Source organism: Chelmon rostratus, chromosome 8, assembly GCF_017976325.1.
Source record: "Chelmon rostratus isolate fCheRos1 chromosome 8, fCheRos1.pri, whole genome shotgun sequence".
Lineage (NCBI taxonomy): Eukaryota > Metazoa > Chordata > Actinopteri > Chaetodontiformes > Chaetodontidae > Chelmon > Chelmon rostratus.
Genome location: NC_055665.1, coordinates 2,250,625 through 2,269,622, shown reverse-complemented (window position 1 = coordinate 2,269,622; position 18,998 = coordinate 2,250,625). Strand labels below are relative to the sequence as shown.

At 45.2% G+C, this 18,998-nt stretch overlaps 1 protein-coding gene across 3 annotated transcripts in view; it reads right to left on the bottom strand.

The window, feature by feature from the left end:
- Window positions 1-18,998, bottom strand: part of mef2d (myocyte enhancer factor 2d) — a 97,479-nt gene that overhangs the window by 24,456 nt on the left and 54,025 nt on the right. Inside the window, exons 4-7 of one of the 3 annotated variants that reach the window (XM_041941660.1) lie at window positions 15,022-15,156; window positions 14,772-14,909; window positions 7,800-8,031; window positions 4,150-4,206 (exon numbers count right to left, since the gene is read on the bottom strand). In XM_041941660.1, the coding sequence (XP_041797594.1) occupies window positions 4,150-4,206; window positions 7,800-8,031; window positions 14,772-14,909; window positions 15,022-15,156 (562 nt within the window). The remainder of the gene's footprint in view (window positions 1-4,149; window positions 4,207-7,799; window positions 8,032-14,771; window positions 14,910-15,021; window positions 15,157-18,998) is intronic. The other 2 variants (XM_041941659.1, XM_041941658.1) reach the window with 2 other exon arrangements.

Below are 18,998 nucleotides of genomic sequence, written 5' to 3'. Positions count from 1 at the left end.
GACCCTAGACGCATTCTGGTTTGAAAGGAATTATGAAGATTTTGGGGTGCAACAATAAATTGTGGAAAATTATATTTTGACAAGCAGAATGGAAGTCAATACTGTTGCCTAAGAGGCCGACAGGAGTCCTACCTCAAAAACAGCCTAGAACATGTATCAAAGGCATATCCAAACTACACTGACAGCTGTGATCAAACTTGTTATTTCATTAATTTTACATTACACACGTCTAACGTCACATTCTTCCAGCAGTTGAATGTTAACTTTTTGAACAGCTGCATTAATGCAGCAGAATAATAGCAATAACACATTTTATTTGTACCTTGGTATTTCTCATGACGGCATTTTTACAAGGATAAGTGGTCTGCTGAAGCTGAGCGAGATGAACAGCAGACGGTCTGTGGTGCATCTGTGGCTTCACTCTGGTGCAGAGCGAGCAGGCGAGTCTGCAGATTTGTTGTCGTTGTAGAGTAGCGTTCAGCAGTACGACGTCAATAGAGGCAAGAGGGTTCATTTTTTAACTTTTGGGATTAAAAAGTGGATTTTTCTGCAGAATAATGTAATGAGCTGACTGCTGACTGGAGTCAGTATTACCATGGAACAAATGTTTGAATTTGGAATTAAGAGTTGCAGCCCTTGTCTGTGTGTCTGTTTGTGTGTGTGTGTGTGTGTGTGTGTGTGTGTGTGTGTGTGTGATGTTTACACTGAGTGAACACACTCCTATTCTGAGAGTGTGAGTGAGTCACAGAAACATGTTGATGTGTTTGTGGCTTTATTTATGTATGCTGACTGTTTGTATGGACTTTTTTGTACCCTTTACATGTGCATGAGTGTTTAAGTCCTTCTGTGTGTGTGTGTGTGTGTGTGTGTGTGTGTGTGTGTGTGTGTGTGTGTGTGATGTCTCCCATTACGCGAGGCCGGGCGTGGGAATGTGTGGAATGCCGAGTGACGTCAATGGTGACATTCCCGGAGCCCCAAGTCCCTGGACAACAGCTGAGAACGACAGATCCGAGAGAGGAGGAGGGGAGGGAGAAAAGAGAGGAGGAGGAGGAGGAGGAGGAGGACGGGGACAGAGAGGAAGAATGGAGAAGAGATGAAGAGACAGCAGTAGAGAAAAGGAGAAGAAGATGGGAGAAAAAGGTTGAGAGAGGAAGGAAGCGAAAGAGATCAAGGACTAAGAGGAGGAAGATGTGGGGGAGATGAGGAAGACAGTAGAGGAGAAGAGGAGAGGAAGGGATGAAAGAAGACAGCGAGAGAAGAGGGAAAGCAGAGCATAAAGTGAGAGGAAAAGAGAATGGAGACACTGTTGGAGGAGAAGAAGAACTGAGAGAGCGAGGAAGGCAAGGAGAGCAGGTGGATCAGGACACCTGAGCGGCGTTTTGGGATGAAGATGTGTCACGTTTCTACACAGAAAAAGTCGTCACTTCATTAAACACTGACCCACAGCAGACGTTCAACATGAAACATCATGAAAAACAGACTCTGCTCAAAAAAAAACAAAGTCTGAGTTTCTCAAACTGATGCAGAGCAGCAATATAATCGTATTATTATTAATGAATAGAATTTAATATGTGCAAACACTCAGGAATAATTCATTCATTTTGACAGGTGTCAGTAAAGTTTAAGCGGTATTTCAGCCTAAAACTTCACGGTAAATTACCTTTTTTTAAAAACTCCAAGAATAGAAGCATTTTTAAATGTGGCTTCGTTAAGTCATCAGAACAATGTGACGCAAAGCTAAATCTGAAAAAACCTGCAGCCGCACGCTGGTCCGAGCTGTCGGCTAACAGCGTCGCGATGAGGTCAGGACTGTCGCTCTGAGACTTCTGGAAACGCTGACTCATTAATTTCAAGCAAAATCCAGCGAAGCAATTACGAACACGACCGCTCACACGCAAAACATCATTATTGTTTTAACGGTTTCAACCACAGAACGTGAGTCCAGACACAAGATCAACACAGAACGCTGGAAAACTCCCAGCTCCAGCTTTTCTATTTATACTTTAATACGACATCGTCTTCAAAAAGCAGTGATCTGATCTTGTGGATTTACAATCTGAACACAAACAGGTCTTTAAACGACACTCGTGGATTGTTTGTGGCCAACTGTTAACACACAGCTTCATAAAACAGTTTCATTAATAGCTTTGACACACTAATATCAATATTGGCACTTGGTTTTGGCACACCGCGCTCCTCTGATACAGCGCAGGGAAGTTAATATAAATGTATTGATTCTTTTGGCCCACCTCACCCCGAGACAATACGTTTATCAAGTGACTATAGAAAGAAAAAAACACCTTCCCACCGTATCTATTACCCCAGGCCGGCTGGCAGTATCTGTCCTGGCTAATGGGATTTAAGGGGAGAGCTCTGGCCAGTGTCAAAGTCACCTCTGAGGAGAGTCCTGTGCCAAGACAAGGGACAGTTGGATCGGGGGGCGGGGCGGCAGATAATTCCAGAGAGGAGACGAGGGGGAACAGCTGAGAGAGACAGGCTGAAAGAGGAGGGGGGGGGTAGGTGGAGAGAGGTGGAGCAGCGGGTGAAGACGGGGGAGCTGAGCAGCCTGTCGGGATCTCTGGGTTTTTCATTCGGTAGCGTCGTTACGGTAAAACTGGCTCGAACACGCGGCTCCTGGCACCACGTCAGCCTCAATTAGTTTCCAGCTCGCCTGTTTCCAGACCTCCGAGTCAGCGCCCACCTCCACGATTCGTTCAGCCATTCAAAAATTCCGGCGCTCGCTGACGCCACGTTCCCCTAGCGGAGAAACGATGGACCAATCACGGCTGAGCAGGCAGGATTAAGAGCGGGGGCGTCATCTTCCCAGACTGGGAGCTACATCCAGGAAAAATGGCTGCAAAGACTCAGCTGTTCAGGCTGCTGATCGACAACTCACAGAAATAACTTTCACTGATCAATCAATCAGCAGCATTATCTAAAATGTTGTATTTTCTGAATTTTATCCAATCTATGTACTCTACTTTTAACTTAATAATAATAATAATAATAACATCATTGCTGTTTTATTTTCCATTTAAGGTAACTAATTCTCATTCAGGTTTATTTTCTTTATCTTGTTTTTAATTTTATTCTCCACTTTATTCTACATTAATTGTTTACCTCTGCTTTAAGGCTCATTTTTAATGTAATTTCTTTGTTGTGAAGCTGCATTTCTTAAATGAAAGCTGTTAAATAAAGGTTATTATTATTATTATTATTATTATTGTCATTTATTAAAACGGTTCGCAGTGGGCGGGACTCAGTTCTTCTTCTGTGCGCCAATCAGGATTTAGCTTCATTTGAATCTGATGGCAGCTGACTGGTTGGCTGATGTGTCAATCAAATCTGACAAACCGAACCTGCACAGTTTTGATTAAAGAGATGAGCAAGAGAAAACTGAACTAACATGAACATGAACAACAATTCAGTGTCATTATTCGGCTTGTTTTCAGCTGTTTGCTCAAATCTGCTTGAACTCTATCAAAATTCAGGACTGAACTGGTTCTTTAGTGATCATGTTGGATTCGTGTTAAAATGTCGACCTCAACTTGACATTAAAACTGGATGAAAAGAGGAAAAATCGATGACAAACGCTTCAATCCGTCAAGCGATTCTTGAACTGGACTTCATGTGGTGACAGGAACGAAGTGTTGAGCTCACTTTCAGGTATCTGTAGCAGCTGACAGGCCACGCCAGGTCAGTAATGCTGCCAAATTTTTTTGATTAAAAAAACAAAAACAGTTGTGTTTTCCACGTCACATGTCTGGAAACAACAGAAATCCAGCTGAGGAGTTTTTCTCTGGTTTTCTGTTCGCCTTTACAAACTCTCCCCGACAACCTGAAGCCTTCTGTTCTTTGGACTGTTTACAAGCAGCTCGCGCTGTGACCTTCAGCTGTCGCCAGTCAACAGGTGTTTTCCTGCTTGTGTGCGACTGTTTGAGTTGTGCACACGTGACCGCCTGTTGCCACACAGAAAATGCTCTGCGGCGCTCGGCCCGCGAAGCAGAACCAAAACTCATCCGCCTTTGAAAAGTCCAGGAGAAAAATACAGGAAGAGAGTGAGGCGGCGAGGACGCTGTGTGTGTGTGTGTGTGTGTGTGTGTGCGCGTGTGTGTCGGCTCAAACAGGAGGGGAGAAAGAGCTACTCACGGACTGGACTTGGGCACGCTCCATTTGAATTCCCCAGATCTCCTCCCAACAGAGCTCCTAGAACACAAACACACACCGTGACCGTCACATTAAACACCGTTTAGATTATTAATCTGGAGCAGATCGTGTGAACAGCGCTGAGCTGAACTGCTGCACATCGCATTAAATCAAGTGCGTCATTAAAGAAGTGCCGCTGCTGTTGACACTCACTTCACTCGATGAAGGACCATAATTGGTTTCAATTCTGCGTTACCGGTTAATTTCAAGTGCCTGTTTGCCAGGTCTCGATTGCACTTATGTTATATTTAGTGAAATAAAAAAAATCATCAGACTCAGTTTAAATAGTGAAAGAAAGGATAAAGTTGCCACCTGTGCTGGGACTAAGGCACTAAAAAGCTTTAATTTGATATATTTTGAATTGCATTTTGCCGTGGTCGTACAGTGAGAGGCGGAGGTCGGGGTGATGCACCTCATTGTTCTGGGTTACTGACCCACAGCTTCAGCGTCACTGCTCACCAACACAGACTGACCATCGTTAGCTGCGTCTGCTGGATGTTTAATCAGCTCTATAATGTGATAATATGTCAGTGTTGTGTTCACAGGCGCCCCCAAATGGCCAAAAGTAAATAAAAAATCAATTGCAACTGCCTGAAAATGTCGATGGAGATGAATGTGCTCCGTCTCTAAACAGCAAGCAAACATATTCCCGTTCAGCACAGTGTTGGTTTATACTTTTATCTCCATCCTATCAAACAGTCTTCCTCCAGCATTTCGTCTTTTCCATGCTGTGGTACGGATTCAGTTTTTGGCTCAAACGCTCTCTAGAAAGGCAGAAACTTAAGGGGGTCATTAAGGGCGACTGAAAAATATCTGGCTGCACGGACGCATGGAAAAACACCAATAAGCAAACACGATGAACCCAATACATCTGCGGTAACGTGGGATGCATAGCAGGCTGCAGCGGAGCATTTTGCACGGCTGAAGTTATGAGGAGGAGGAGGAGGGAGGAGCGGGTCCATTACCGCTATGTGAAACCCTCTTGCCTCGGAGAACGGCATGTTATGAAAGATGCTGTAATGCATTTGTTGCGCGTTACATCACCTAATTCTGACTTACAATGAGATTACGCTGGTCGGAACAAAGCTTGATAAGTAACCTTGTCTGAGACGCAAAAATGGGGCACAAATCCTTTTAGTCAGAGGGTGAAGGATTGGTTTGCCACACAGAGGCAGCGGCGCACACGGGAGCGCACCAGCCTTGGCCGAGGGAATGATGGATTCCTGTCATTGTAAGGCGCTGTGCACTTATTCAAGCAAACAGGAGTTACTCACGCTGACAGGTAACCGAGCATGAAGACCGGACATCGATACACCGGCTCACTCTTACTCCTCTGGTCGCTCTGCTGCCTGTCGACTCTATAAAACCCTTACATGAAAACCACGTCTATAAAAGCGGCTCGAACCGTTCCAGCTGTGAGACGGTTGGCAGCCGGCACTCTGACACGTACGGAAGATGCCGAGCGAGTGTTCTCGCAGCTGTTTGTGCGTTTATTTCATCTGTCAAAGGCATCAAACTGCACAGAGGGGCGGCCAAACGCGGGAGGAGAGAGAGGAATCACAGTTTTACACAGATGCTGATTAGCATTCAAATGAACCACATTTACAGCGGTTTGCAGCAGCCATGCTTGTTCTTTAAAGTGTTTACTCTCGCAGTGATTATTACTTGAAGGCATTAATCGTCGTGTGTGATGGATTTCGTAGGATATCGTGATGTGAGCGGACACACGTTCTGATTAACTGTGTTCTGAAAGTTAAAAATCTGTTGAAATGCTACCACAGAACAAGTAAAGGATAATGCCCTTCGAGGTGTCCATTATCAGAAATGAATGGACGACGCGAAGCGGAGGACGGTTGCTTCCGCGAAGTCCATTCATTTCTGATAATGGACACCTCAAAGGGCATTATCCCGCTTATACCATGGTCACTTACGAAAAAAAATAAATATTAAATCAATTATGAATAATTTAATGTTGTTTTTTACCGTTAAAAGTTTTTCACAAGAAGCGGCTGAGCGGACTACTTAATATCTCTCGTTGTGAGGCGTTGCCAAGGTAACCAGCTCTGGCCACAGAACCTGCAGCTCAATGCCGGCTTTCAAACTCCTAAAAATGGCAGCACTGTATTTCTCCTCCTTCCTTAGTCGACTGGACAGACGCATAAAACAGTCGCAAAATGTCATTGAGAGTAGTGGCAGTGTAGCTCTCAAAGTTGATGTCCATGTTTTTCTGAGCTAGGAAGTCTTTTAATGTTTTAACTGCCCATTTCGTGGTTTTCTTCGTGTTTACCTCGTCCTTTTCATCCTCTAAATAGTTCAGTTCCTCCGGTGTCACCTCCTTGTGTTCTTATATTCTCTTCTCTCTTTCTCTTCTGCTGCTTCAAAATGATCAAATTCACCAAATAGGTTAAATGAAACTATAAAATCGCTCATGTTTTGTCTACTGTCTTGCCGATTGTGATAAATAAACTGTGAAATAACGTATTTTAATGTATGTTCTGAGTTTCTGTTGCCACGGTAACCAACTAGCGTTTGAGCCAGCGCAGTAATTTAGAACAATCAGGCTATTTGACCGGAACTTCTTTTATAGGTGTCCTATAACACTTTTTAACGGACACCCTGCAGCCAATCAGAATCGAGTATTCACCCAGACCATGGTATAATAAGAGAAAACTTACAACTATAATCAAATTATCGAAACTGTTTTTTGGTAATAAACCTCTGTCTTCTCTGTCCAGTCTGATTCACTCACATTAGGCGTGCTTGTGAAAATGTAGACGTTGTCGAGCTGTTTACATTATTTTGTCCACCTCTCTCTCTATAATCCCTGTTTGCCAGCTGTCGACTGCAGATTCTCATCAGTCGCTTTGTGTTCATGAGTTTTCTGAGACGGAGGAGGAGACAGGAAGTCAAACTGGAATTAAAGGAGTCTCATTTTTTCAAGTCTGTCTCAATACAATACTCGCGTACTCCTGCGTGCATTAAAGCACATTACTTGCTGTTGTAATCGTTTTGACTGTCAATACCGGCCACAAAGAGATGACTCTCTGAAGCAATTTCAGCGTAAGTGACAAGTGGGACAAACTCTTCTATTGATATAGAAGTATAGAACGGACCAACACTTTGTGTCACCGGCAGCGCTTTCAATGTAAACACAAGCCTGCGAGTCTGGCTTTTTAATCTATCCTTTAAAACAGGAATTTCTCAGTTTCTTCACTTTTTGAAAATTGTCTCAGTTTTGCCGTTTCTGCACTGCGACAGAACGCCTGTCAATCAAACCGTGTGGGCGGCGCTCTGAAGTCTCTTTCCTTCCATCTTCTTTTGTAGAAGTTTGGAGTTTTTGTCTTTTTTCTCTCTCCAGTTTGCTGCTCTCAGACATGCAGAACTCATCAGCCGCTGCGCATCAGAGGATCACCGAAGGCGAGCGCCACCCAATCACTCGGCATTTCAAACGGCGAGCAGATGAAGCCGGCTGCATCGATCAGCAGCTGGGACTATTGAAACTGGACCTTTATTTCTATGAAAATGCCACAAATGATCGATTTACACGACCACAGAAACACTTCTAACCAGCTGTGTTTCAGCTCGTCGCTTACCTGCGCTCGCAGGTCGCTGTGGTAACCCTGGCGACACGGTGTTCCTCTGCAGAGCTGGTTGCTGTGGCGACAGGAGGCGGGGATCTGTGAGGGTGGAGGTGACAAAGGAGGTGGTGGTGACCAGGGCGCCGCCGGGGTTGTTGCTGAACTGGAGGGCTGCCGCCGCCGCCGCGTTCTGATTGGATACTGGCACGGTGACTGGCATGGAGAAGGTGGGCTGCGGGACTGTAGACTGGTGGAGAGACAGGAAGAGGTGGGGCTCAGATGTGTGCCACCCCACACACACACACACACACACACACACACACACACACACACACGTGCACAGTAACAGACAGGTGATCAGTTGGTGATCTGCAGCAGCGCAAACGAGCCCGCAGGTGAAAAACACACCAACCAACCAATCACAGCAAGAGTCTTTCCAAAACTTCACGTCATTATATGAGACACCATCTGTCAGCATTTAAAAACATTTATCAGGCCATTTTTATCTGAATGTGTCTTCAAAAATCTGTTTCAATAACATTAATATTCGTTTCTGGAAACTTCCTGAGCAGCTTTTCAGAAAGACTTTCTGGGTTCAGTAAATAACGATTAGACTGAGGCTCGTCTGCTGTCCGCAGTGAGAAATCTAATATTTTCTAAATATGCATTCTCACAGATACTCACGTATTTTAAGAAAATCAAAAAGATTTTTGCGGACTTCAGTGGCTAAAATGATGAAAGACTATTATAAACTAGATCCTACAGACGCCATATCGATCTTAAAAGAACATATTTCTGCTTTCAGCCCATTAAGTGAACACTGAAAACTACATTTTCAGACTGAGCTCCGGCCCTCCTGACAGGGACGGGTCTCAGTCCACATCACCGAGACATAAACAGGAACCTGAATGACTTGAGATCAGTGATCAATCACAGTCAAGATTTACTGCTGCTGCAGGAAATCAATCGAAAAGTATCACGACTGAAGAATCTGCAGCTTGTATTAAAGGGAATAATATGCAAAAACAATGCAAACAGGATTTTCTTTTTGGAAATTAACTCTTTAAGTGGACAAACATCAGATCTCGAACACGCACACACGCACATACGCACATGCACACACACGCACACACACGCACACACACACACACACAGTTGTAGCATGCGAGGTGACTTGGTGGAGCGGTCAAAAAGCTGTGCTGCCTTTCACATCTCATGCCGGGTTAAAGGCTTGTCGCAGCAGCGGGTTATTGCGTCGGGTTATTGGTGACATTTCATAGCGTGCCTGTCACATTCCAGCTACATCCCACCACCCCCACCGACACGTGCCCCTCGCCGGGAACACGAGAAAGCGTCCTCCTGCGTGTGAGACGTCGTACGTGTTGAACACTTATGGGGGAGTTTGCTTAACAAGATGTGCCTGAACATCACCTCGTGGGTCATCTGACACCTGAAACGTCTCAAGAGGAAACTGCTTTTTCTGATTAAAATGGGCTGCTTCGTCACCTGAGTCGACCTCTGAAAGCAGATGACCAGACAGTTCAGGGTCTGGGAAAAATCAAGGGCAAGGACCTCGGGTTGTCCAGCCACCCGGCCCATTTCACCCTGTTCCAACTCAATCTGAAAGAAGGACTTCTATATATAGAATATGGGCCAGCGCTGCACTGCACTGTACTCAGAGTGCCTGGGACCCAGTTTAACGCAGAGGAGGACGAGGGCACCTTCCTGCCCTCGATCTTCTTCCCTCTGCAATGTTTTGTAACTTGTGTTTTTCCGGTGAAGTGAGTGAAAAGAAAAGTAAAGCTGAAGAGGATCTCCTCTGAATGTCTGAATAATTTTGTGGGAAGTTTGGTGAAAAGAACAAAGTAATCTGGTTCTAAGCACAGGGAAAAAGGGAATATCTTTTAAAGAAAAGCTTAATTTAAATGCAAATATGAAGCATGATGAAGCATTGTCCTATTTTTGGTATTTTATTGGTGAAGCCTGATCAAGTAGAAACGACACACGAGGCCAAACGAGACAAGTCCGTCCCTTCCAAACTTTCTGAGATGCAAAGTTCACCCATCTGAGCGGAAAGAGGAGAGTGCACAGACGGAGCTGTGCAGTAAGTGGTGACCAGGGCGGGTGAAGACAGCAGCTAACAGCACTGCACCACAGCACACCGGCCAAGCAGAGGGTGGAGGGAGGGGGCGGATACATGGAGGGGATGGATGAGGGGGTGAAGGGTTAGTGCAGAGGGGACGGAGGTGTGTAAACACGGAGCGTTCGGCACTACGGAAGATTTATCCTCAGGGCGCTGAGGGGGGACCCGGTTTATCCGAACACCTTTCACATTCAGGTGTTTAGATCTAATCCAGAGTGACTCTGGAACAGGACGGGACAGGACGGCGCTGTGGTCGAACACCAGGGACTCAAACCGGTCACCTTCAGTTCATGTTGTACAAAACTAAAGAATATTTTTAAAGAAATAAACACTGAATATCGATTACTGGACATTAAGAATGGAGGAATATTAGCACATATTAGCATAAAGTCACATCGTCTGTAATCTTTCTGTAAAAGGTTTATAATGACATGAGACTCTGAAGAGTTTCAGTTTTAGAATTAAACACATAAGAAGACATTTTTTAGATTAAAAATTAAAGAGTTTAAGAAAAGATATTTGAACAGTTTGATTAACGAATCACTCATTTAAATACTAAAACAATTTTTTTGGTGGCTGGTCAAACATTTCTGGGAACAATCTGGATTATTGACGTCTATTATTTCTGGTTCTGGCTCTTTTTGCATCCATTTAATTGGATCTGGAATCTAATAAGTCTTTCTTGCCCAACTTCATTTAGTGATCTAAATATTACATATAATATAAGAGTCGTCAGCTTGGATTGACGCACGTTGACATCACTGGCTCGTTAGTAAGTTAGATTTCTTCAGGCTCACTGTGAGGATAAATTCTAATTAAGACTGTTTTGGAGACATTTTCTTGTACTGAAACTGCAGCCGCAGCACAACAATCCTCTTTTAGATGCCTCTCTTCTCATCTGTAATGGTCACAACAGGACCCCCCTGATGGTGCCGGCTCCTGGTTGCTAGGAGATAGGTGACATAACCACAAAGCCTCTTCACGTCTTCTCTTAATATGAATTTTAAAAGTGTTCTCGCCCGGCTCTGCGCTGCGCTCTAATGAGCATTAATCCGTGTTTTTGGCAAATTACGAGTGAATTTACATCCAGCCACTGCGACTCCATTTAACAGCGCTGCTCCTGAAGCAGGCGGCGGGTTAATTGGGCCCTGCTCTCATCCTACAGGCAGAGGCAGAGAACCTGTCAGGTAAATAACTGACTGGGAGCTCCTCTGGAGGCTCGTGTGAAGAAGCTCGAGGCCTCTCCTGCCTGAGGAGAACAAAAAGAAGGGAGAGAAAGCCAACCTATTTTCCCCCAGAGGAGCTCTCTCAACAAGGGTGTGTTTCCTGCATGCACGGGTGAATCAGAATGAATTTAACTCATGGCCTAGTTTGCCTCTCCCTCCCCTCTTGTCCTGGAAGCCTTTGAGTTTCAGTATTGTCACATTGTGTTTGCTAGCAGCTGTGGATCTGAACTCAGAGGCGACAGCGAAGAAGCGTCTGGGTGACCTTTAGCCGTCGCAGCAGCTGACCAGTAAACTAGGTTTTAGTTGCTGATTCTCTTCCAGCTTTTCCCGATGTCTGAATACTTGAAAGTTGATAAAGTTCTGATTCAGATGATCTTTACCTGCAGCCCTGAGCACAAATGATGTTTATGTTTCAGGCTTTCAGGGTGTGAAATTACAGAACGAGCCTGAGAGTCACCCGACACATGAATGCAATGCCTCAGAGGCTGTTTGATTCTCCTCACAGGACACACAGGCTGCATTAAGACAGATGGTGCTGAGTATGACACACTATGTTCTACTGAGGTCACTTTGTTGATCCAGGTGTACTGTCGGGTGACGGTGTGTTACAGCTGGGCAGAGATATTAGAAAAAGGGTAAAATCCTGCAGGAACAATGATCATGAATGCACCATTCATATATATTATCATCAAAACTGAAATTAAAAACCAGGTTCTGAAGATTTAAGAGTTACTGTTCTACTGAATCTCACATTTGACATTTAAATCTTGATTATTTTGGTATTTTAACAGAATCTAAATGCTTCAGTGCCGCTGAGAAAACGCCAGAATTTACTGATTATTCATTGTGAAAGCCAAAAATGCGAAAAGCTAAATTAGATGCGATTAACTGTGCAGCTCAAGCAGCATTTTTACTTTCGTGTTTCACATTCTGACTGTTCAGATTCATGCCGAGCCTCTACAGGAGGCGTTCAGGACGCTCAGCTCCTTGCTCAGGGGCACCGCAGAGCTAGCTGTTAAAGGAGGAAATCTATTTCTTATTCAATTTCCCGACACAGAATCTCAGAGCCAGAAAAGGATCAAACCGGAGACCCTCCGGTAAAGAAAGCTCCCTTTTTTCTCGCCTACCACAGCGCCAGTGTGACAGGAACAGCTATGTTAGCTCAGGGCTCGTCTAGCCAAGTGTCCTGCCCGTCCTCCCTCGCCGCTCTCTCCCTACCTCGGGAGGTATTTTAGTACAAGTGGGATTAAGCTTGTATATCCCGGCCCCTAGCTGTCATGCTGGGGATTATGATGCTGAGGGGAGGAGTGGTGGGTGGTGGTGCACGCTTCCGTTTGCTGGTGCCCTGTGAAAGGTGTGCCGGGCGAGCCGGGCAGGCTGGCAGGCGGAGAGGCTGAAGGGCGGCGAGGCGGTGGGGGTGGGGACGTTAGCCGCGAGCAACGTTCGGCTAGCGTCCAATCGCCGAGCGCCAATTCTATTCTGCTGCCTTGGCACAGGATGGGCGAGGTCTGCTCTGACATACATGAGATCAATATGAGAGGAAGCTGCTGCGGTAGCTGTGTTTTTTAGGATTATTATTATTATTTGACTTACAAATGTTTTGCTTTAACCCTCTGAAGTCAACCCCGCCGCCCCTCAGAGGCACCATATTTTCACAAATCGCACTTGGATTATTCTAACAACTGGCGGTTCTTTTGACAACAGAAACCAAAACCACGGGAGGCTAATGTGTGCATGTATGTTCATATTGATGCATCTAGCAGTCTAACAGTGCTCGTGTCCCACAGCGGTGGGACGTAAAAGGTCGAACATTTTGTTTCCAGCCTCTCTGATGTGACCGTGTCTCCAGATTATGTTAAAAAGCACATTTAAGGTAAATGACGGCCAGAACTGCACACAGCCACAACACCACATATACGATCTGTCCAACTCTCCTGCAATGCCTCAACATGAGTGTGTCCCATCCCCGGTGACCAATCAGGGGGGGCAGGCAGACAGGAAGAGGGGCTGTAAATTGAGCGCTGCTCATTAAAGTGACATTAATGGCGTTATTGAGCACGGAGGAAAAATGAATCACAGAGAAACTGGCACAGGAGTGGAGTGGTAAAAAGGCGCTTGGCGGAGCGCCAGTCGGGAGGCAGAACCTGGATAACGTCAGGAGCAGGAGCTGGACTACGCTGTCATACTGCACACGGCGAGCAGTTAGCAACACAAACCTGGCTTCCTCGCTCTCACCTGAATAACGTCAGGACCAAACTGAACACAGCATGCACGCTTGTTTCTCTAGTGTTGCTAAGTATTACACAGCAATCAGACTGTTTAAAGGCTCCAAACGTGTTGATTATTGCCATAAAGCATGATTTCCTCTTGTGATAACGGTTGCTATGCCAACTTTTGTGAAAAGTGGGGACCTAGTTAGCACTCCTCTCCCTCTGTTGTTTATTCTTGTACATTTCTGAACTTGCAGAAGCACCAGAAACAGCGTATTAAAGCCATAATTCTCCCGAGGATGCTCTTCACTGTGATGACTGGAGCTTCAGATGAATAATCACAGTCAAGCGCGCCCTATTTGGTGTTGTGCTGCTTTTTTCGAAGGATTTCTTAGTCACACAAAGTTATATCTGCAGCGTTGACATTTTCTTCTTCTTTTGGACTCCTAGAAGTCCCTTTTTTAATAAAACACGATATGAAATCTGTCGGCACAGGTGGACGCTCTCACACGCTGTCCAGTGGACATAACACGTTGCAAAAATAGTCCAGAAATGGTCTCGAAAAGCGACTCTTCTTCTCAAAGAAAGGTGATTACTGGGATTTTATTACTGCTGCTGAGTGATTTCATGCTTCAAACTAGAGCTTCCAGAATTATAAAGCCGCTTGATCGACACAGACAAGAACAAAACTGCTTTGTTGAGTCAGAATTTCTTTGGATCCAGACAAATGTGCTCGTTTTCAGTCTGGCTGCGCTGATTTGAAGCAAACTGTGGGTCCTCTGAGACTCCATGTTTGTCTTGTTTTAAAAATCTTAGTGGGTGAAATTTTCCTGTTCTGTTGGCAGATCATTTTGCGTATTTCAAGTAATATTTCCACAATTTTATTGCTTTTTTCCTTGTTTTTGAGAGCTGCAGTGGTCATTACTCCAGCTTCTAAACTGTGAGGCTGCTTTCCTTCGTCCTGATCATTAACTGAATATCTTTGGATTAAACATCTGAACTTGTCACGATGAGCTCTGAGAACTTGTGATTAATATTTTTCATCATTTTCCAGTTTTAAATTATTAATCCGGCGAACGAGGAAATAATCTGCAGATTAAGTGACGACAGAATAATCTTAGTCGCAGGCCTGGTTTTAAAAGTTTGCCCTGAAGTCAGTCAGCTCGGCCTCTCCGCCTTACCGCTCTAGCTCGGGCACACACCAGCAGAGGGGGTCGTGACTTGGTGGGTGGGGGGAGGTGCTGTGGGTAAGAGGTGGAGTGAAGGAGGTAAAAGGGTGGGAATGGTGAAGGCGGGTGCTCTGTGAGTAGTCAGGCCGCCGTCAGCAGCCGGAAAAAAACCTCCGGCAGCAGCGTACCAGCATGAGGAGGGGGCGGGGTTACACAGAGGGGGAGGGGGCGGTACTCACTGACAGCCTATAGTTCTGCATCATTTTATCAAACTCCTCGTCAATTTTTTTGTATTTCTCCTCAGTGCGGGGGGTGAGGGAGAAGGGCTCCTCGGGTTCTGGGCTCTCAGAGTCCCGGTGCTCTTTCTTGTTCAGAGCCTTCGTTGCCCAAACAACAGAAGAGGAGGCCGGACAGAGAGAAAGAGAGGTAGATAGAGAAAGAGAAGAAAGGGTAGGTTAGATAAGGTGACAAAAGTGTGACGGTACTCACGCCGTAGCGTTTGAAGAGGCTGTCCAGGTCCTCGGTCTTGCGGTACTTGTCTTCATTTAGCGGGCTTTGGTCGATGGAGTCGTCGCCGTCCGGCTCGGGGCTGTTGCAGCCGTTAAAGCCTTTCTTTCGCAACGTCTGAAGCGGTCAGAGAGGGGTAGAGGAGGAGAAGGAGGCACGTTTATATTTCATTTTTCATGCACATTTTGGGATTAGCACTTTGATGTTGAGACACACTCCGCGAAGCCATTTTCATTTCACACAAACACAAATGACCATCTTGATTGCACCATATCAGCTGACTCCCACGCTGCTCGGTGAATAAAACTGAGGCAGTAATGGCGAGATGGAGCGGTTTGACCCTGGTGATGACATACATGGATAACAGCGTCTTCAAGAAGAGGAGAAAGGGCCTCGCAGAAAAACACGTTCTCAACCTCTGATAATCCTCGATCGATTCGTGAGGTCAACGTTTGTAACATCTGCCGCCCACGTGAAAGCAATTTATTACCAGTGAATCTGCACTCGCTCACCCGGCAGGTGCTCGCGGGAAGTCAGGGATTAAAAGGGTGAAGAAACTGCTGACTGAAATTCCAAATGGAGAAAGCTTTGAAATGGAGAGATGTGGCTCGCCGCAGCTGCCCGTGGCCCTTTCATGGGGCAAGAAACTCACCCGAGCTGCACGTCAGAAGACACACCGAGGCATCACACCTCCACACACCGGCTAATCAACAGCGTTGCTAATTGGTGTGAAGCTTTGCGCTGGGGAAAGCGGTTGAGCGAAGCAAAAGGGTAAAGGGTGTGTTAGGAAGCACGCGGCGGTGTTAGCGCCGTGGCTAACGGCAGTCAGGTTGTGTCAGTGTTAGCACACTTCGGAAAGGGCGAGAAGAGAACGAGGGAGTGTGTGTGGGTGGGGGGGGGGGATAGAGGCTCTTATTTTGAGAGGATTCTGCTAAACGAGATTTGCCGTTAAGTAGCTTTGCCTGGTGGGCCCTTGACCACACAGCCAAGCAGATAGATCCTCGCAGCAAAATGGATCTTAGACTGGAGCTGGAGAGCCGTCTGCGGTCCAAATACAAGCTTTAGCCCTGAGTGGCATAAGATGAAGAAGAAAAAGAAAATCCCTCGCCTTGAAATCTATCAGCAGAAGGAAAGGGGATGTAGTACACTGCAAAAAAAAAAAATTAAAAAACCTCCATCTTATCAAGTCGTTCCATCTGAAAACCTGAAACCTTAAAAGTGAAAAAATATTACAGGATCATCAGATGAACATTACATCACGTCTCCAACAGACTTTTTTCAAGAATTTCCTTTCTGTTATCGTCAGTATCTTGAATCAAGAAAAATTACACTTGATTTTAGAAAATACTTGAAACAGGCTGATTTGTAGGAAAACGAGCAGAGAAGATGTTTTTAATTAGTTATAAAGAAAACAGGCCATACACATGATTTTACATGTTTTAGCCCAGTGGTCCCCAACCTTTTCTGTACCATGGCCCAGTTTAATGTCTGACAATATTTTCCCGGCCCAGTCTAAAGGTGTAGCAGATAAAAACAAAATAAAATGATAAGATGGGCATTAAAAACTGTGGAATTTTCTCTTTAATAATAATAATAACAATAATAATGAGCGTAAATCGACTTTTTAATCATGTCAAGAGGACCTGGCTGCAGACTGCCACTGTCAGGCACCACCTGTTTTTCAAATTAAAATAATTAATGGAAGTTATTTTTTCTTTCTGTGCGGCCCAGCACCAAATGACCCACGGCCCACTAGTGGGCCGCGGCCCACGGGTTGGGGATCAATGTTTTAGCCCATTAACTTCAAATCAAAGAACAAATGTTTTCTTTGTATCATGAAACCATTTTGCTAATCAAGTTGTTGAATTTAAGATTTTTAAATGTTTGGGGCTGCAGAACCAGCTGTGAACACAACACTGACACTTTCTGACCCGATGATGTTGTGAACTCGCAGCAAACGGCCGCCGTCATTCAATCTGCAGTTAAAACGAACACAAGTACTGGTTTGTTCCTTTTTACAGATAAATATGAGAGTAATTTTTTACAGTGTGTCGTTTCATAGGTTATCCATTAGAGACGACGCACTCGAGGATCAGACTCAATATTTCACACAGCCTATATTTTCTTTAATTAATTATGCTGTGTCAAATGTGACTGCAGTCTAGTGGTGGTCTGATTAAAACATAAGCACGTGTTCTACGACTCCCACTGCGCACAATCACCGCTAAGCGAGGATGATTCAACTGCGTGCAACTCGGAGCCGGCGGTGACTCGTACCTGCAACAAAACCCCGAGGAGGCAGAGACAGAGACTCTTTTAATTTTGGATGAATTAGTCTTAAATCCTCAAAACAGGTGAGGACAAGAGGGTAACGGCGCCGTGCGGATGTCGGGCAAAGAGACTTTCAGTTTTAATAACAATAGCGCTCTTTGATATGAATCTCATTAAAACTCGAAGCCGTTATTATCGCGGCGGTGTCAAAGCTGCGTTTTATCTACCCACAGAAACGGGTTATTAGACAGATTTGCTCCAACATGGAGACAGTCGCCTGATTCAGCTGCTCGTTCTCACCAGAACAAGTCAGCGCTCTGATCTGCAGCTTAATGCAAATTTAACGCACGGGAGCCGCCACCACACGCTTTGTTGTACACAGTTCATAGAAAACACTCAGCGGCGGCAGTTGGCGTGCAGATATGTGTGTGTGTGTGTGTGTGTGTTCTGACCTAAAAACGGAGGGAACAAAAGAACCACAGGAGAAATAAAACACATAGAAATAAAACATATTCAACATGACAATGATGGCATGTGACAGAGGGGTGCGTGGAGGACGTGGTCGAGGCGTGGACCTCCTGGCCCGACTGTCAGGACACAAAAGAGGCTGCAAACAGAACTGGGCTGACGCCGGAGCCACGCATGTAGTGATGTAACCCTGGTCTTCCTGGTGGACCGTGATGTTGACCGCAGGTCTAACCCACCTAAAGGACAGTTCCTGTCACAACTTGAGACTCACTGCTGCTAGGTTAACATGGTCAGAAACACCAGCAGTCACATGATCAGGCCAATAATTTACTAAACCAGGTAAAACTGGAAGTCAGCAAATCCTGAAATGGTGCTAATTATTTTTATAAGACAGGAAAACTACAGTGAGTAGAGTCCATCAAAGCAGAAACAGGAAGTTAACCCCCAGGAACAGCGCAGTGTGCTTCAGGTGATTTTGGTGTAGTGGCCGCAGTCGGTACTGCAGGTCACGTGACGCAAACTGGCACAAAAAGGCTTTTTCCTCCAACCACAATCATTACAGAAAAAAAAGCTTAAAAAAAGATTTTATTGAGAGTCATAAACATCCCAAAATGACTTTTTGTATTAAAATGCAGCTTTGGGGCATTATGTCCAATAAAATGTACAAAGCCTTCATGATTGAAGGCGTTCACGTGTGCAGGGAGCAAACAGGAAGTCAGCCGGCTCAGAGGAGGACTCCTGAGGAAGCCAGTTCCCTTAATGCATCCACAGCAAACTGTGATGAATGTTTAAACGCTCAGACCGGAAGCTAATTCTACTTCCTGCCCACATTTTGTCTTCCACGTAGGTCTCACCTGCAGGTCTCCGATCGTCTCACTGCTCGTGTTTCTTGATCATTAACTTTTTTTTAGCGACGTCGTCACGTTCACGGATCTCCCAGATTAACTCGCTGAACGCTATGTTCTGATTATGATTATGAAATTATGTCAAAAACGGTAAAATAACAATTAATAAACCTTTACCTCAACCCTATTGGCTGACATTCTACAAAAACCCTGGATTATGTTCAGTGATGTTTGATTTCACATCCAATGTTTTCCAAATTCTCACATCTGCGGTTCAGGTTGTGTTTAAAGAGGCGAACACTAATTGCAGGACAGGAAGTGAACTCCACCACCCCGTCCTCCTCACTCTTCCTCTCTGCCCACGTCCTGCTCTGG